Here is a 19,623-nt window from a genome sequence, read left to right as displayed (position 1 = left end):
GTTGTTGTGTCACAGCTGGAAAGAGAAAGGTCTTGCCGGTGTCGCAGATGCGATACAAAACACAGGACAAAATAGAAAAAAATACTTACGCTGGAAGGGATCTAGTGAGGGTGCAGTTCACACCAAGACACTGTCAACCAACAGCGTTCTAGGTCCACGTTTCCATTAATAACCGATCTAGGGGGCCTCCCGGGTGGCGCAGTGGTCTAGGGCACTGCATCATAGTGCTAACTGCGCCACCAGAGTCTCTGGGTTCGCGCCCAGGCTCTGTCGCAGCCGGCCGCGACCGGGAGGTCCGTGGGGCGACGCACAATTGGCATAGCGTCGTCCGGGGTAGGGAGGGTTTGGCCGGTAGGGATATCCTTGTCTCATCGCGCTCCAGCGACTCCTGTGGCGGGCCGGGAGCAGTGCGCGCCAGCCAAGGGGGCCAGGTACACGGTGTTTCCTCCGACACATTGGTGCGGCTGGCTTCCGGGTTGGAGGCGCGCTGTGTTAAGAAGCAGTACGGCTGGTTGGGTTGTGCTTCGGAGGACGCATGGCTTTCGACCTTAGTCTCTCCCGAGCCCGTACGGGAGTTGTAGCGATGAGACAAGGTAGTAATTACTAGCGATTGGATACCACGAAAATTGGGGAGAAAATGGGATAAAAATTAATTTAAAAAAAATTAAATAAATAAAAAACAACCGATCTAGGACGAGTTTACCCTCCCCGTCATACCTTTGACAATTAGGTGGTGAAAATGGCTTATTAACTGATGTTAGATCAGTGTCTAGGTGCAACTTAATCCTATTCCATCGAACCCAGATTATCTACGGCTAAGCCCCTCCTATCAGACCTAGACACAACAAAGTTGCTCTAATTATCAAAGGGCCTAGCCATAGGCCCAACCACATTTCCGAACCAAGGGAAGCGCTGCATCAAAGGTAATAAGCAGTTACTATTGGTCTCTCGCAGAGCCACAGATAAACCCAGTTGGCTAAACTATGTTTAAGATGTCGATTTTCCATTGGCAGCAAAAGTCATGTGGCATCACTATCCAATTAAAATCCATGTCATATTGTTGTTATGATGGAAGGCTTGGAGCCAAAATGGAGGAAGGTTTAACGAACCCTGGGGGGGGTATGCTCGTGAACTTTTGCGAAGACCATTGGTTTAAAACATTGGTCTTAAAATGGCAAGCTGACAACTTTTCTCATAGGTCAACCTGGCAAAATTAGCCACGATTCTGGGGATGGCCAGCTGAGCAGATAATTACATCCAGTAACTAAAAAAAAACAAATCAACCTATCAGAGACCATAAACGGTAGAGACACCATCCAATTGCAATTGTTAAAACGGGTCAACTTGGCCACTAGATGGAGATAGTTAAACTATCCAACTAAGATAGGCCATTTATCAGATGTTTATATCGAAAGCAACTAACAGTCATGCATGCCAACTGCTTGGTTTAGTTTATTACCATTTGTCTTGGTAAGTGGAGTGTGCCAATATACAGTGTACAAAAAATTAGGAACAACTTCCTACTATTGAGGTGCACCCATGTTCCCCTCAGAACAGCCTCAATTCGTCTAGGCGTGGACTCTACAAGGTGTCAAAAGCGTTCCACAGGGATGCTGGCCCACGTCGACTCCAACGCTTCCCACAGTTGTGCCCAGTTGGCTCGATGTCCTTTGGGTGGTGGACCATTCTTGATTCACACAGAAAACGGTTGAGTGTGAAAGACTTGCGTTGCAGTTCTTGACACTCAAACTGGTGTCTGGCACCTACTTTTACATACCCCGTTCAAAGGCATTTAAATATTTTGTATTGCCCATTCGACCTCAGTTGCTAGGTTTCCATCCAATTTGCCACAAATTTATGCAAATATTCTCAAATATGCATTTTCCCACCAGAGTGGTTTCCATCAAACAGACTTTTTGCAGATAAAAGGCTGTGCGTGATGACGTATTGCACATAAGTCACTTTTGCGGTTATATTTTTCACTGGGTACATGGGAATTTAAGTTAAATGTGTTTCTATCGCATTTTTAACTGATGGTTGTCACAAATCTGGAGCATTATATATTGCAAATGTGCCCACTCTGGTCCTGTCACATGTGCTTTAGCCAACAGCTCACAGATTCAGTGCGGGTAGGCTACCTACACTGAGATTATTATGGATAAGAGCGGTAATTACTTGTATTTGTCAAATGGCAGCCAAGCATCAATCATCATGTCACCAGAATAAGAACCTTGATATTTATTGGAAAGGAGCATAAAGCTCATCACCTTGAACACTGACCACCCAGGGAAGTTCATCTTAACTTATTTAATCTGTAGTCTAATAAACTGCATGCTTTCCCCCGAGCCGTAGTGGGAGGACCACACAACATGTCACGTGACTCCAAGTTTACTTCAATATGATTGTTATTATATCAACATTTGCACAGAAAGCCATTTCCACCGCCATTTCTCGCATATTTATTTTTACCAACAAAAAGATCCCACCATGTCGAACAAACAAATTGTTGGCATTTATAAAATTGTACTGGCATAACGTTGCCATCAACCCGGGCGTGACTTGTTTCACGCGTCAGGTAATTCATCCGCATGAAACGTGGTTACTGGCACACATACACTATCCATGTCTCAAGGCTTAAAAATAATTTTTGGACCAAGCTTCTAAGCGGATTATGCATTTATATTCGTATCTAGATCAATCGTAAAAAGAGTGAAGACGATGGTGGTCTTGTCAACTGGGTGTATTTTCTCCTGACCAATATGACTGTTTGATGGCATAGTCCATGCAGTATGATTATTAGGTCTTAGCAATGTGCTTGTGAACAAGGCTGAAGACAAACATGTATTTCCTTATGGAATTCATTCTTAAACTTCATTTTTATGGTGATGACCGATTTTTTTTCTCCCTTCAACACAATACATCAATGAATGTTAGTTTACATTTCAAAGGAAAAGTGATCACGGTGATTCAAAATTACAGCGCAAGTTGTGATAGATGGATCAGGAACTAGGCACCGTTCACGGAGTTAATTGTCAAGACACATATTTGCATGGGATGTAGTGCATTGGATTTCTGGTAAGGATGCTTTAGTGAAAAAGTGTTGGAATCAGGTCCAACTACGTCGACAATTTTTAATTGGCTGATAAGGATTTAGTTACCTGCTCAGCTAGTCAGCCTCAGCATCGTGGCTAATTTTGCCAGGTTGGCCTGTGAGAAAAGACAGCAACTAGCTATACTAGCCAATGGTTTAAACCAATGGTCTTAGCAAAAGTTCACGAGCATGGCCAATGTGTGGCTCTGGTCTCTCATACACAATGTCATCCGGTGTCCGACGCAAAACCCAAAAGGGTGTATAGATATCATCTGATCTCTGTGCTGACGTGACCCGTCGTAGACCGTGTTTAACAGAGAGAGCGAGAGAGGGGATAAGAGAGGAAGAGAAGAAAGGGAGAGAGAAACAGAAGTTTGAATGTGAGGCCTTACCTTCTGTAGACTAGTGGGGTTCAACTGCGTTTTGTCTATTATCTTCACGGCAACCTTCGGAAGCAGAGACAAACCAGAAATAGACATTACACACCAATCACATCAGGCCAAAGCCCTGTGACATCACCCATTTTGTGTTTGACAATGGAAGGTTTTGATCCTCTTATCCTGACCCAGGTTTACCGGAGTCTGAGGAGCTTCCGAGAGAGAGGCTGTGTCACAAATTGCACCATATTCCCTGTATAGTGCACTACTTTTGATCAGAGCCTTATGGGCCCTGATCAAAAGTAGTGCACTATATAGGGATTATGGTGCCATTTAGGATACAGACAGAAAGTTATGATTAAATGGTAAATTAGCATCATGGTTAGCACCACACGAGGTGTGCCTTCCTCAGAACAGGGGGATCAAGTCGCCAGAATGCAGAATCGACAGCCTCGGGTTGGGTAACTCGAGCTCAAAATTGAAAATCTATTCAGGCCCAATTCTTGCTGTCTGCCAGCGAAACAAAATAGATCAACACTGTCCCTGTTATTAAGGCTGCAAACATACAAACTGATGAATGTTTTTGAATGGAGGACAGTATGACAATGTGATTTGAACACACACACCCCAACACAGGCACGCAGTGACAGCCGCCAGCCCCACACGCAGAGAATGGTGGCTGTCATGACATTCCTCAACCATCATTTCAGACGAGACTGGTCTTAGAAATGTCTAGAGATGACTGCTGAGGTCGACACAGGCTCTGTTAGGTTCCTTTCATATTGGTAAATAGAAACGTATCCTGGCCACTGAGTGAGGGATCTTAAAAGGGAAGCCTCAGACGTGACGCCGACCTGCCTACATGCTCATCGTGTAAGGCCAATTTCCTCCATCAAGGACTAGACCAGAGGCTCTTGTGTCGATCCATCCTTTCTAAGATGAACCATTCTAAAAGAGACAAGTTATATGTCCAACAGTTAAAGCGACACTCCCTTAAATTTGACCGTGGCTGCTTTAAGGACAATGAATCAGAGCGTCGCTGGTTCAAATCTGAGCTGGTGCAATGCTGCCGTTTTTGTCCTCCTGGTGCAAAATACCAACTGCTTCAGAAAGTGGAATTGAGAGGAGGAATACGGCGATTTATTTGGGCCTGTGTTGGTGTACAAACTCCTCAGCCAAGAGCGTCATTTAAAAAAGACACTATAATAACTCACTGGCAGTTCCATTTGTCCAGATCCACCCCCCACAAATTATAAACCAGTCAAAAAGGGCTGCCGCTGGTGCACTTGAAGTGAGAGTTACAGATTGTGCCTTTAAAGACGCATATTCAATTCTTCTCGTACACCCCAGTGTGCCATAGATCATTTTAAAGAGTCACTGAGAAAGGTTCCATCAGTCCCCTAGACTACAATTAACCATAATCACTATAATGGCCGCACAATCATTTTTGGGATAGGATATGACACTAGCACAATGCAAATCATAGGCACCGTAGAATATACCTCCCTTGCAAACAGTGCCTCCTGTTCTGAAATACGGATATGTAAATCGGACACCATTACTGGGTAGAAACAGCAGGCCCGCGAGACCATAAGCATTCGCATCCTATCAGCCAATCTCTCCGTAGGCATACCGGAATGTTTGATTTCACACGTAACAACATCTCACTCGACACTCTGGCGAGAGTACTGACGTACATTGCATCAATAATTGAACCTATACTGTGGCTCATGCTGGGTCAGAGTTCCCAGCCAAAGTTATTTCCATTTCAAAAGTAGACTTTATAAAAATGCGCTGAGGTTTTGGCCAACACTGAAAGAGAATTGTTGAGTGGTTGAGGTCAATGGGTGGTGAGGGCAACCAGTGCAGCCATATCTTGTGAACTCTTGGCTGACAGCATTTTAGCAACATCACATCTTATTCAAATATGTTCATATACACCCGCAGGAGAATGACACTAATTTTTTTAAATGTTCTGATAAGCGACCACTTACTCATTTTCACATTTTCATAAATTCTTAGAATGTTTGGGAATTACATTTTTTTTTTTTTTAAATCTATAGCAATATAGAGTGGGAAAGCGGCTGTCCGTTTGGACAATTAATAAACACTGCACTAAATAAAACATGTCTCGTCCAGGACTGGAGTCTATGCAGACCAGTGCACCATGGCCAGTCGGCTCAGGTGGTATAGCATGGCGCTTGCAACACCAGGGTTGTGGGTTCGATTCCCAGCGGGGACCAGTACAAAACATAACAAAATGTATGCACTCACTACTAGGGCTATGGCAGTCATGACATTTTGTGGGCCTTTGATTGTCAAGCAAATAACTGCCCGTCTCACGTTAATTAAACATAAAACACATTTAGCATAGCCTACAAGCCACTGATGCAGTTTTGGAACATCTACATTTTAAAAAGTCTAATAAATCCATTTAATATAGCCTACACAATAAATCCATTATTAATTTTACACAAATCTAAAGAAACATGATATGAAGAGCAAGAACAAAAAAGCATCATCTGAGTTGTCCTTATGTTAGGCCCTGATCTTGCTATGCCATACAACAGTTAATTTAGCAGACCAGATTTGCTTAGAATACTGTGGCATTATTTTATAGTACGAAGAATACAACTGAACATAGGGGAATAAAATAGATAGGATATTTTCTCCAAACAACTTGAGGGAGTGCTCACATGGGGCTATTCTGTGTTGAGCAGTTAACAAAGAAACAGGTACTCCTATATGCTTATTTCAGAGTTATGTATGTAACTTCAGTTGTGATACTATATGTGTGATTTTTAATACATTCTACAGCTGCATGATGCGACTAATGATTTAAATACAGTTACATGAAAAGACATGAGCTCTGCTTTGTTGTTTTGCGCAGGCTGTACACACTTCATCAGTCTCTCATTCACAATTTGACAATCACTTGATAATGCCTCACATTTCCCAGCTGTATCCCCTTTGTGGCCTTAATGCCCCCTAAAAAAATCCATGCCTCTTGCGGCCAGTGGCCCTTGGGCTGAATATAATAATTATAATTCCCTTCTCCCGACTGCCTGCAGAAGCACCTCTCACTCACATGGCTCTACGTCCACGTGATTGGGTCTCTCACAGGCTACAAGTGAAGACAGAGACATCGGGGATGCAACTGCACGCGTCCTTATCCAATTCCGAAGTGCATATTGAAGATATAGGAAGAACTGTAATTTACTTTTCATCAGCCAACAAGATGAGTAGGCCTAACGCACAGCAAAAGCACTAGCCTATTGCAATCTACTATCCCCCATTGTACAAAAGTTGACCTATTCTATGCTAGAAATAAATATTCCAAAGAGTCTGGGACAGTTGTGGAATGCGATAGATCCCAAAATAATACAACCACACGTATAAAAAAAAACCCAGATCAGAACATTTATCTTAAAAATGTTGATAAACTATTAGGCCATTTCTTCACATTATATGCGCAGCAATGCGCACATGGCAGTAGACTATAAGCGCGAATGTTCCATTAGCAGGAAACACCATTCTCAAAAGTGAACGCAAATGTGATTAAGCATGTAATGCTTTTATAATAAAAAGGTGCATTTTTAATGGTGAAAATTGCTCCCCAAACTTGAAACTCACCTTGCTGCATATGCATGCCAGTTAGACTCTACACCCAGTGTAATGCGGATTAATCCGTTTCATTTTAATAAGTTATTTGGCCACTTTAGTTGTGATACAAACCTTAAAACATATAGGCCTATGGGCTAGATTACATGAGGTGTGCGATTATGATTTGAAAAAGTTGCAAAAAAAGGACATGGCTGTTTCATTCACAAGTGATAGCCTGATGGGTGACAATAGTAGCCTATTTTTGATTCAATCTTGTCTTTACATATACTAAATAATATATGTATGACGTTACTTTTGATTTAGAATTGACCACTATCATGCACCCGTCTCGAAACAGGGGGGGGAAAAATACATGTCATCTACGCACTTAAATAGCGAATGGAGGACGCTTTTCCCACAGTTAATTTTCATACCAACCAGGTAGACTATACTCCTGTTGTAAAGAGATGCAATGTGCTTAATATTAGGAAAGTAGAGAAATAAATATCGGCCTAGCCTATAAAAAGAGGATCCCATCAGCTTTTTAAGAGGCCGTCACTCTGTTTTCTCACGTAATTGCATAGCCTATAGAAATGCTGCGCAACATGAGCTCATAGGCTCTCATGAAGTGTTTAATCAAATTTTTGATACCATTTGCATTGATGTCAGAGTGATTAGAGGGACAATAGAGTGCTGAGTACCAGGCAGTTAGCAAGTTTGGTAGGCTACTAATGACCATCGGCAGCATCAGAACTTGGGGAAACCTAATTAACGTGACTTAACAGTCACGTGGAATTTGACTGCCATCGTGACTCGTGACCGCCGGTGTGGCGGCAATAAGTCACTGTAGGAGCACCTGCTAAATTACTAAAATGTAACTACAGTAAGCCTTTATGCAAGCTTTTTGCCACACAGGCCTGCCATCATTCACTTTGAACTGGACTGTGTGTTTACAGGGAGTTGCGACTTTAGTCTAAAGATCATTAGAACGCATTCGCCAAGCCACAAAATACACCCGAATGGATTTCTGCAAATATATCAATACCACGGGACTCTTCTTACATTTGTGAACTTTACGGTCCTATTGATCAAACAGCCATGAAAAGGTAGGCTTTCTCCCCCTCAGTTATGCACATCAACAACTAATGCTAGCCAGAGCAAGATGAGCAAAAATCTTACGAAGGAACATTTTATAAACCTTCAAACCGTTTGAGCTAGTTGGCTGTCAAAATTGCAATGATAAACAATGGGGAATTGTAGCCTACTCATCCTTGTGCAGCTTGCCTGCAACCAAGCTAACTGGCTAAAGTTGGCTAGCTTGCTACTTACAAACACAAATGAGAGAACACCACACTGACTAGATAGGCTGTTTACACGTTATCTAGCGCGTTCCTGACTAACCATGACTTTTTTGGCCCATATTTACTGACACCGTCCATATTCAGGCGGTGTTGAGCGTTCGTGAATTCATCAGTTATTAGTCTTACTCAGACGAGAGTGCTCTGAAATCGGGAGTAGATCGCCAGAGTGAATTTGTGAACACGAGATATGGTAACAGGATAAAAGTAAATGAAGTTCTTGCTAGCTACTGTAACCAATTGATACCTGCATGTCTAGCTGTGTATAGCCACCAACAAAAACGATTAGGGGAAATAGTCACTCACCCACTCCTCCAATGACATGACATTGGCCCCCAGATCCTCAAAATGTTCTACAGCTGCACCATCGAGAGCATCCTGACTGGTTGCATCACCGCCTGGTATGGCAACTGCTCGGCATCTGACCGTAAGGCGCTACAAAGGGTAGTGCGAATGGCCCAGTACATCGCTGTGGCCAAGCTTCCTGCCATCCAGGACCTATATAATAGGCGGTGTCAGAGGAAAGCCCATCAAATTGTCAGAGACTCCAGTCACCCAAGTTATACTGTTTTCTCTGCTACTGCATGGAAAGCGGTACAGGAGCGCAAAGTCTAGGACTAAAAGACTCCTCAACAGCATCTACCCCCAAGCCATTAGACTGCTGAACAATTCATTTAAAAAAAAATCGTCAGCGGCAATTTCCATTCACCCCCCCCTGTACACTGCTGCTACTCGCTGTTTGTTTGTTACCTATGCATAGTCTACAAGTACAGATTACCTCAACTAGCCTGTACCCCTGCACACTAACACGGTACTGGTGCCCCCTGTATATAGCCTCGTAATTTATTTAATTATTTTAGCCTACTTGGTAAATATTTTCTTTTTGAACTGCACTGTTAAGGGCTTATAAGTAAGCATTTCGCAGTAAAGTCTACACTTGTTGTATTCGGCGCATGTGGCAAATAAAGCTTGATTTGACATCCTCCTAGCAGCTAGCGAGCTAACGTTAGGCTCTGTGTTTTTAGCTTGCTACATAAAGTTGAAGTCGGAAGTTTACATACACTTAGGATGGAGTCATTAAAACTTGTTTTTCAACCACTCCACAAATTTCTTGTTAACAAACTAACGTTTTGGCAAGTCGGTTAGGACATCTACTTTGTGCATGACACAAGTAATTTTTCCAACACTTGTTTACAGACAGATTATTTCACTGTATCACAATTCCAGTGGGTCAGAAGTTCACATAAACTAAGTTGACTGTGCCTTTAAACAGCTGGTAAAATTCCAGAAAATGATTTCATGGCTTAAGAAGCTTCTGATAGGCTAATTGACGTCAATTGGAGGTGTACCTGTGGATGTATTTCAAGCCGTACCTTCAAACTCAGTGCCTCTTTACTTGACATCATGGGAAAATCAAAAGAAATCAGCCAAGACCTCAGAACAAAAATTGTAGACCTCCACAAGTCTGGTTCATCCTTGGGAGCAATTTCCAAAACGCCTGAAGGTACCACGTTCATCTGTACAAACAATAGTACGCAAGTATAAACACCATGGGACAACGGAGCTGTCATACCGCTCAGGAAGGAGACGCGTTCTGTCTCCTAGAGATGAACATACCTTGGTGCGAAAAGTGCAAATCAATCCCAGAACAACAGCAAAGGACCTTGTGAAGATGCTGGAGCAACAAGTACAAACGTATCTATATCCACAGTAAAACGAGTCCTATACAGACATAACCTGAAAGGCCACTCAGCAAGGAAGAAGCCACTGCTCCAAAACCTCCATAAGAAAGCCAGACAACGGTTTGCAACTGCACATGGGGACAAAGATCGTACTTTTTGGAGAAATGTCCTCTGGTCTGATGAAACAAAAATACAACTGTTTGGCCATAATGAACATAATTATGTTTGGAGGAAAAAGGGGGAGGCTTGCAAGCCGAAGAACACCATCCCAACCGTGAAGCACGGGGGTGGCAGCATCATGTTGTGGGGTGCTTTGATGCAGGAGGGTGCAGGAGCCTACAAACCTGACTCAGTTACACCAGCTCTGTCAGGAGGAATAGGCCAAAATTCACCCAACTTATTGTAGGAAGCTTGTGGAAGGCTACACGAAACGTTTCCCCCAAGTTTAAAAAATGTAAAGGCAATGCTACCAAATACTAATTGAGTGTATGTAAACTTCTGACCCACTGGGAATGTGATGAAAGAAATAAAAGATGAATTAATCATTCTCTCTACTATTATTCTGACATTTCACATTCTTAAAATAAAGTGTTGATCCTAACTGACCTAAGACAGGGAATTTTTACTAGGATTAAATGTCAGGAATTGTGAAAAACTGAGTTTAAACTTATTTGGCTAAGGTGTATGTAAACTTCCGATTTCAACTGTAAATAGATACTCTTGCCTATTAGCCACGTTATGACTGACATGTGATCCTTGCCCTTGCTAGAGTTTGATTGTATTGTCATTCCCAGCCTTAGTTAAATTTGTCAGTTTTTGTCCAAAATATTGAGTAACGGAAACTGAAACCGTGCATCCCGACTGAAGGCAGCAAACAATGTACAAGGCCAGCTGTGATTTACAACCTAAGAGCAATATTTTTTGGACAACCAAGAAATGTATAGGTGAATTATATTAATCATGCATTGAACTGCATCCATCTATTATGCCAACAATGCGCGAGTGTACATCATGGAATGTAGAGTCAAATGGAACCTACATTTAAAACCCCTTATAAAGTTGGTTATGAAGCATAAACTGGGAATTTGATATTTTTGACTGATATGATTGTTTCATATCTAAAAAGTAGTTAAAATGCTGTCAGTATCACTTTAAAGGGACAGTTCACTTCCTTGTTTTAAAGGGACAGTTCACTTCCTTGTTTTAAAGGGACAGTTCACTTCCTTGTTTTAAAGGGACAGTTCACTTCCTTGTTTTAAAGGGACAGTTCACTTCCTTGTTTTAAAGGGACAGTTCACTTCCTTGTTTTAAAGGGACAGTTCACTTCCTTGTTTTAAAGGGACAGTTCACTTCCTTGTTTTAAAGGGACAGTTCACTTCCTTGTTTTAAACACTTCCTTGTTTTAAAGGGACAGTTCACTTCCTTGTTTTAAAGGGACAGTTCACTTCCTTGTTTTAAAGGGACAGTTCACTTCCTTGTTTTAAAGGGACAGTTCACTTCCTTGTTTTAAAGGGACAGTTCACTTCCTTGTTTTAAAGGGACAGTTCACTTCCTTGTTTTAAAGGGACAGTTCACTTCCTTGTTTTAAAGGGACAGTTCACTTCCTTGTTTTAAAGGGACAGTTCACTTCCTTGTTTTAAAGGGACAGTTCACTTCCTTGTTTTAAAGGGACAGTTCACTTCCTTGTTTTAAAGGGACAGTTCACTTCCTTGTTTTAAAGGGACAGTTCACTTCCTTGTTTTAAAGGGACAATTCACTTCCTTGTTTTAAAGGGACAGTTCACTCCAAAACCAAAGTGTCAGATGTTTTCAGCCTAAAAGTGGTCAGATGTTGATAATTCCACATCCCACTTGTTGTTGCAATCCAAAATGAAAAGATAAGCACTGTTTATTTGGTGCTCATCTATTTAAATACATTTGTGTATGAGGGCATAGACTGGATCTAAGCAACCAAAAACATACATTTTCCTTTAACATCTGCTTTCATAGAGATATGGGACAGTACTTTGGTACTGTATTTCTCAAGATTCCCTCTTCACTCAGTTGTTGAGCCCATGAAGCAAAACTCCAGAGAAATTTAGACATGCAAACAATGTTAAAACTTTAGGAACTCCACACCTCTGAGTCTTTACATGTAAGGCTATTGGCATGAATCCAATGTCTAAATATTTCCGTGTGTGTGACAGAGACATGCAATTTCCAACAAGGTCAATAACAGCAACAAACTTGACATGCCACGCGCGCGAGACCAATTCGAAAGAAGGAAAACTGGGTTATTTTGTGTTTAGGCATTAAAAAAAAAAAAACACTCAAGAGATAGAATCAACATGACCTCTTAGAACAGGGATCATCAATTCGATTTAGCCGAGGGCCAATTGTTTCTTAAGCGGATGGTCACGGGGCCGGAACATAATTACAAATAAATATAAAACAGATATAATATGACTAAAACATAACTTCAAACCTTGCTTACATACATACACACATATTATGCGTGGAAAGACTTTCAAAATTAAAATCTCTTGGAGCTGATTTGATGGTGTTCTTACCAAAACATATATTTTTTTTAAATGTACAAAATTATTACTTTTAGTTTTCGTTGTCGTAAACCATTTGATTATCTGTTCCAATTGTTTGTTGTGGGGAATCTATACTGAACAAAAATATAAAAACTCAACATGCAACAACTTCAATGATTCTACTGAGTTACAGTTCATAAAAGGAAATCAGTCAATTGAAATTAATTCGTTAGGCCCTAATTTATGGATTTCACATGACTGGGTAGGGGCGCAGCCATGGTTGGGCCTGGGAGGGCATAGGCCCAGCCACTGGGGAGCCAGGCCCAGCCAATCAGAATTAGTTTCTCGCCACAAAAGGGCTTTATTACAGACAGAAATACTCCTCAGTTTCATCAGCTGCCCTTGTGGCTGGTATCAGATGATCCCGCAGGTGAAGTAACCGGATGTGGAGGTCCTGAGCTGGTGTGGTTTCAAGTGATCTGCGGTTGTGAGGCCGGTTGGACGTACTGCCAAATTCTCCAAAACAACATTGGCTTATGGTAGATAAATTAATACTCTGGCAACAGATTTAGTGAGACATTTCTGCAGTCAGCATGCCAATTGCACACTACCTCAAAACTTGGAGATCTGTGGCATTGTGTTGTGTGGAAAACTGTACATGTTAGAGTGGCCTTTTATTGTCCCCAGCACAAGGTGCAGCTGCGTAATGATCATGCTGTTTAATCAGCTTCTTGATATGCCACACCTGTCAGGTGGATGGAGTATCTTGGCAAAGGAGAAATGCTCACTAACAGGGATGTAAACAAATGTGTGCACAATTTGAGGGAAATAAGCTTTTTGTGCAGATGTAACACTTTTGGGATCTTTTATTTCAGCTCATGAAACCAACACTTCACATGTTGCATTTATATTTCTGTTCAGTATAAGCATCTTTAGCCACATTTACATTGAAAACAGACCCTGGTTACACCCGGGTTAATCTTTGTCCAAGTAATCAGTCCTAAACGAAAAGGAATCAAACAAAAAGACCAAATTGCTAAATGACAGTGACAAATTCACAATGGAGGAAACGTACCTCTCGTCCTGTCAGTATATGCCGTGCCAGCTTGACCTTGGCGAAGTTCCCCTTGCCAATGGTCTTGAGCAGCCGGTAGTTCCCGATGTGTGGCTGCTCCTCCGTCGTGGACGCCACAGAGTTCCGACATCTCGGCAGGCTGTGCCGACTCCCCGACTTGGCCGGCGGGGCCGGGGGCTCCTGGTAGCCCTCCACAGAAGTGTGCTGTAAGAATGCGACATGTGTGGAGATGAACAACGTGTCTGTTTAAAAAAAAAAATAATTTATTGAACAGATAGAGGATCAAAGTGTGGAACGATAGAGAGCTTGTGTCAACGGGGAATAAGGCCAGATTCACACAACAACAGAATACACCAGCTTTCCACCAGCAACATGCACGTCTCTTCTACACTGTCACAAAGCTACACAGCTAGCGAGAGTACATCTGCTACATAAATCAGGTTTCCATTCAGTAAAAGTACGTCGGATAAATTTTTTTTATCACGACAAGCCTGACGGAAACAGCTAATGTTACTGTGAAGGTTTTCAAATGCCGACCAAACAAATAAGTTAGACAAGGTGGGATCTATGTGTGTCGGTACAATTATGCGAGAAATGGCAATGGAAACGCTTTTAATGCGCAAATATTGATTATAATAACCATCATATCAAAGTAAACTTGAAGTCGCGTGACGATATGTTGTGTGGTTCTCCTACTACAACAACTCGGGAAAGCATGCAGTTTATTATTAGGCTTCTGATGAAGTAAGTTATGATGAACACTTGGGCTCAAGTGCACAGTGAGGAGCTTTATGCTCCTTTCCAATAAATATCGAGGGTCTTATTCTGGTGTCAGAATGAGCGATGCTCGGCTTCCGTTTGACAAATAATCTTGCTCTTTTGTCCATAACAAAACCAGTGGGCCCATTCGCTATAGCCGATAATGCAACATTTTAGCGACAAAACTATCCGTACAGTTGAAAACGCGATGGAAACCCATTTAACTTGTATTTTTCATTCGGTACATGGGAATTTTACCAAACCATTTTTTATGTGAACTACATCATGCACAGCCTTTAATCCTCAACAAGTCAATTTGATGGAAACATGCACATTGTTTTATGCAGATTTTAGAGTATTCGCCAGTTGGATGCATCACATTGAAAGTCACGTTCCTTTCCACACAGATCATACACAATTGCGTGATGCTCTTCCCTGATGTTTTCCTGAACTTACCAAATCCTCCGATACATTTCAATTCACTTCAAAACCATACTTCAGATTGACTTTTTATTTTATAGTATTTCAGACTGAATTTTAAGACTGTCATAAGCCCAAATAAAAAGTAAAACACTGGCTGTTGATTCTAACACCTTTTTCACAGGGCGAGGTGGCAATCATTTTCTGATATCAAAATTGGGTTGTGGGCCAAAAGAAATAGAGTTACTCGATCTCAACTTGTTGACCTTGGACTTCTAACCTGGATATGTGATCTGACCGTTTACTTTGAAACCCTGTCAGCTGTACCCACGGCATGCGTCGCAAGAATTGAGGCGTCAGCGTCTACTTCCGAGGCGGCCCATGTGTGATGCCTTAACTTCCTTGACATGATCGAACAACATCATTTTTTTGCAACCACAGAAATTAGTGACCCATGTGTTCGTTAGTGCCACATACACATTCATAAATGTCTATGAACTACTATCAATCAATGTAGTAGTTAGGCAGACGTATAGTTCTATCCAGTGTGTATACTGCACATCTAATTTGCTTCCAAAAGTCAGAATTTTTTCCCACCACCATCTTCCCAACAGCAAATACATGGAGTTTCTAGATTTATTTTCCCTCAAAGACATTGCTACTGGCAACAACCCTCTCAACACACAGCTCCTGTTACAGATGAATTCAGATGATGTGCCTCTGGTCTTGACATTTTGATGGCCTTGACGCCACCGAAATGTGAAGCCATTTTCAGCTTGATTGAACGTCACTGTACACATAAGCAGTGGGATCGTAGTATGCTGATATACTGCACAATCAAATGATGAAATAGTCATGAGAAACTTCACAACGCTATGCCAATGGCTTCATGACAACGTAACCGGGAAGGAGTGTCAGGGATTAACCCTGTAACAAATTGGGGAAATACATTTAAGCTGCCGAGACGCGCAGATAGTTGTCGCGACCATACTTCTCCTTGCACCACACTGAATTCACATTCATCCACTGTAGTTCTAGCACTTTGTAACACTGCCATTCACCTTTCATTTTAGTTGAAGTCGGAAAGACAAAATTCCGATCCTGACTGAAATCTATGTCTAACAGAGAGCCAGACATATTCTCCATATCATTTCAAACACTATAAGCCCAGAGCTACCATCTAGAACAGACTTTAGTTAGTGTGATTAGCTACATTTCTCGTTCACAACTCTGAGGACACAGATGTCCAAGTAAAAAAAAAAATGTTTTGTTGCAAACAGCTGTACAATAAAACACCAATTTGCCTAGACGTTTCTGTACCCAGGCTGCCAATGCTTGGGTCCAATTCATTAATGCACACCGTATCGAAAACATTTTTCGGCCCATTTCCTTCTGTTTTTTTCCTAGCGAATACATCCCAGGACTCTCTCACTGGAGTCATTCATCACCGGTGAGTGTTTGTCCTAGGAAAACCTTGCCTAAAAGACAGGGCAGCACTGTCGTACTTGGGGACACGAGGTAAATTACAGTAATGATAGAATAAAACAAGACGACCCACAACCCGCCATTGTAAACACTAACTAAACGTCATATATCTGGAGAGGTGGGAAAAAGTCTGTGGCCTTGGGCCAAAACGCAGGAGTCCTCGTTAGCTGTTAGCTATTAACCGCTAGCCTTGAAGTGTTCGTCGCGGCAGATGGGCAGACCTCGCGGATCATTTAGCGACTGCCGACTGAAGGGAGTGGCGTAAAAATCTGATTTATGGGGTGTTGCCCAGGTGTGTCTACTTCAGAAGTGGAGTGAGGAATTGCGTATTATAGGTAATTCCTTAAAATCATAAAAACAGGCGAGGCTGCACAACTAACACATGTGGCAGCAGTGTATAGGGATGGAGCGCAGTTATTGTTTTTTCAATTCTCCATCCTTTGGCAGAGGCCTTGTGCAATTGTGGTCTACTTTGTGAGCAATATCAACACACTACTAGTCACCTCCATATGTGGCCTACCAAAAGAGAGGGACAGTTGAGGGACAGTGGCATCTCCCGTCAATAAAAATGGAAAGCATATCATTATACAAGCAGACTGATATAGTCAACAAAATAGGTGAAGTTGGGAAATGCTTAACACTATGGCAAAGTATTATAATCCACAATATGATCACAATGACAGCGTTTTACGATATAGTGGTAATATAACAACTGACCAGAACGTTGAGGATTCGCAAACCACACTTCTACTGGTTTCATGACTGTATTATTATAACACCTCTATTTAGTCTAATTAATCAGATGTTTGATGGATGGTTTTCAAAAGCAGCCCATTACACAGCACCAGTGCCCATTGTTGTTTTAACCAATTCTTTCCATCCAGATAATTCATGATGCCTACCTTCTGAATGGGGGTTAGGGGCAGGGTGTTTGCCCTTGCTTTTAGCCGTTCGCCACTTATTGCTGCTCAACTTGCTCGCTCATTCACGCTCGCTAAGCCCTAGCAACAGAACATTGTGCTTGGTAACACACGTCTTTCTGAATTCTCCTTCCTCGTCTGCCACTCAAGGGTCTGGTCACTAAAGGAAAAATTAAGCACTCAGGTCCTACTACCTTCACTCCTGAGCCTGTATTCATAAAGCATCTAAGAGTGGGAATGGACTAGAGGATAAGGAGGGCCAAACAGGCCCCCATTAACATTGACGGGGCTGTAGTGGAGTGGGTTGAGAGTTGGTGTCCACATCACCAACAAACTATCATGTTCCAAACCCAACAAGACAGTCGTGAAGAAGGCATGACAACACCTTTCCCCTCCTCAGGAGACTGAAAATATTTGGCATGGGTTCCCAGATCCTCAAAAAGTTCTACAGCTGCACCATCAAGAGCATCCTAACCGGTTGCATCACCACCTGGTATGGCAACTGCTCGGCATCTGACCATAAGGCGCTAAAGAGGGTAGTTGGTACGGCCCAGTACATCACTGGGGCAAAGCTTCCTGCCATCCAGGATCTCTATACAAGGCATTCACAAAGGAAGGCCCAAAAAATTGTCAAAGACTCCAGTCTCCCAAGTCAAAGACTGTTCTCTCTGCTACCATACGGCAATAGGTACCAGAGCACCAAATGTAGGTCCAAAAGGCTCCTTAACTGCTTCTACCCCCAAGCCATAAGACTGCTGAACAATTAATCAAATGGCCACCCAGAATATTTACATTGACCAAGAAGGAGAGTGATGGAGTGCTGCATCAGACCTCAACCCAATTGAGATGGTTTGGGATGAGTGAAGGAAACGCAGCCAACAAGTGCTCAGCATGTGGGAACTCCTTCAAGACTGTTGGAAAAGCATTCCAGGTGAAGCTGGTTAAGAGAATACCAAGTGTGCAAAGCGGTCATCAAGGCAAAGGGTGTCTACTTATATTCTTCAAAAATATATTTAGATTTGTTTTACACTTATTTGGTTACTACATGATTCCATGTGTTATTTCATAGTTGTGACGTCTTCACTATCATTCTACAATGTAGACAATAATAGAAATAAAGTTGGAAGTTTACACACACCTTAGCCAAATACATTTGAACTCAGTTTTTCACAATTCCTGACATTTAATCCTAGGAAAAATTCCCTGTCTTAGGTCAGTTAGGATCACCACTTTATTTTAAGAATGTGAAATGTCAGAATAATAGTAGAGAGAATGATTTATTTCAGCTTTTATTTATTTTATACATTCCCAGTGGAATGTAAGGAAAGAAATAAAAGCTGACAGTGTCAGGTCTAAATTAATGAAAAAACAGCATCGGACTCACTCCAGCTGTGGACTTACTTCCCTTTCACTGCCAGGGTTCGTATCACACAACGGAGGCCTAGAGCACTGAGGAATTACCTCAAAATCAACAACCACTTAGTGCAGAGGCTCATCTAACGGGAACAGACTGAAGATCATTGTAAGGGCAAGAGAAGTTTATCTAAGCCACTGAGGAAGCTTTGTCAGGTTCATTGACTTTGGCACTGCTTTTTATTCATTTCCACCTCTTGGGGATTTCAGAATCAAAAGTTTTGAAAAACTATTGTCCAGTATGGAAAAGTGAAACACATGAGATTCAAATAAATGTATCTGAAAAGGGACTACTTCAAGAACTCCTGTGGGAACTTATATGGTTTGACCCTCGTGACTTTCAGTAAAACGCTCATTTAAAACAGTACATCTATTGACCTCTGCACTCACGACATTTTGAGAAGGAATATGGTCTTGTTGAACAATATCAAAACCACACAAGGGTTGCATATCAGCTTATTGCCTGTGCTCATTTTGACAGTGATGTTAAGGTTAAGCGTCACAAAGTAGGAAATTGTAGCCCTGCAAGGACGTGAGGGAATTAATTGACCAATTCCTCCCGAGCTTTGAAAGCAGATACCTTCCCATACCTCATTTATGTCATCTAGAGCGCTGATGTCTGTAGGGGAAACTCAAATTATGGAATTTCACCAACATTCTCTTCTCCCTTGCCTTGGGAGCGTTGATCAAATGAACCTAGGCAACTGCTCCAGCACCAACCTCAAACGTGGTCAATTTTGTACATCAACATGGTTGAGGACGTAATGCAGACATGCCACAATAGCATCCGGCTTCACGGTCCCATCGATAAGCTGTCCGACCACGCAGAATGACAGAAAACTGGGACCGGTATAGGGATAGCATCTGACTAAGAAAAACTGTTGTTGCCACTTGTATCTGGGCTAGATGTCAACCGATTATG

General features: G+C 42.0%; 1 protein-coding gene across 7 annotated transcripts in view; it reads right to left on the bottom strand.

Moving 5' to 3' along the window:
* LOC129839804 (serine/threonine-protein kinase MARK1-like) overlaps window positions 1–19,623 on the bottom strand; it is a 93,162-nt gene that overhangs the window by 56,174 nt on the left and 17,365 nt on the right. For 6 of the 7 annotated variants that reach the window (XM_055907444.1, XM_055907446.1, XM_055907448.1 and 3 more), the window contains exons 2-3: window positions 13,705–13,908; window positions 3,484–3,537 (exon numbers count right to left, since the gene is read on the bottom strand). In XM_055907444.1, coding sequence (XP_055763419.1) covers window positions 3,484–3,537; window positions 13,705–13,908 — 258 coding nt within the window. The remainder of the gene's footprint in view (window positions 1–3,483; window positions 3,538–13,704; window positions 13,909–19,623) is intronic. The other variant, XM_055907447.1, reaches the window with a different exon arrangement.

The sequence above is a fragment of the Salvelinus fontinalis genome, chromosome 40, assembly GCF_029448725.1.
Source record: "Salvelinus fontinalis isolate EN_2023a chromosome 40, ASM2944872v1, whole genome shotgun sequence".
NCBI classification, from domain to species: Eukaryota; Metazoa; Chordata; class Actinopteri; order Salmoniformes; family Salmonidae; genus Salvelinus; species Salvelinus fontinalis.
This window is presented reverse-complemented; position numbering and strand designations above follow the sequence as displayed.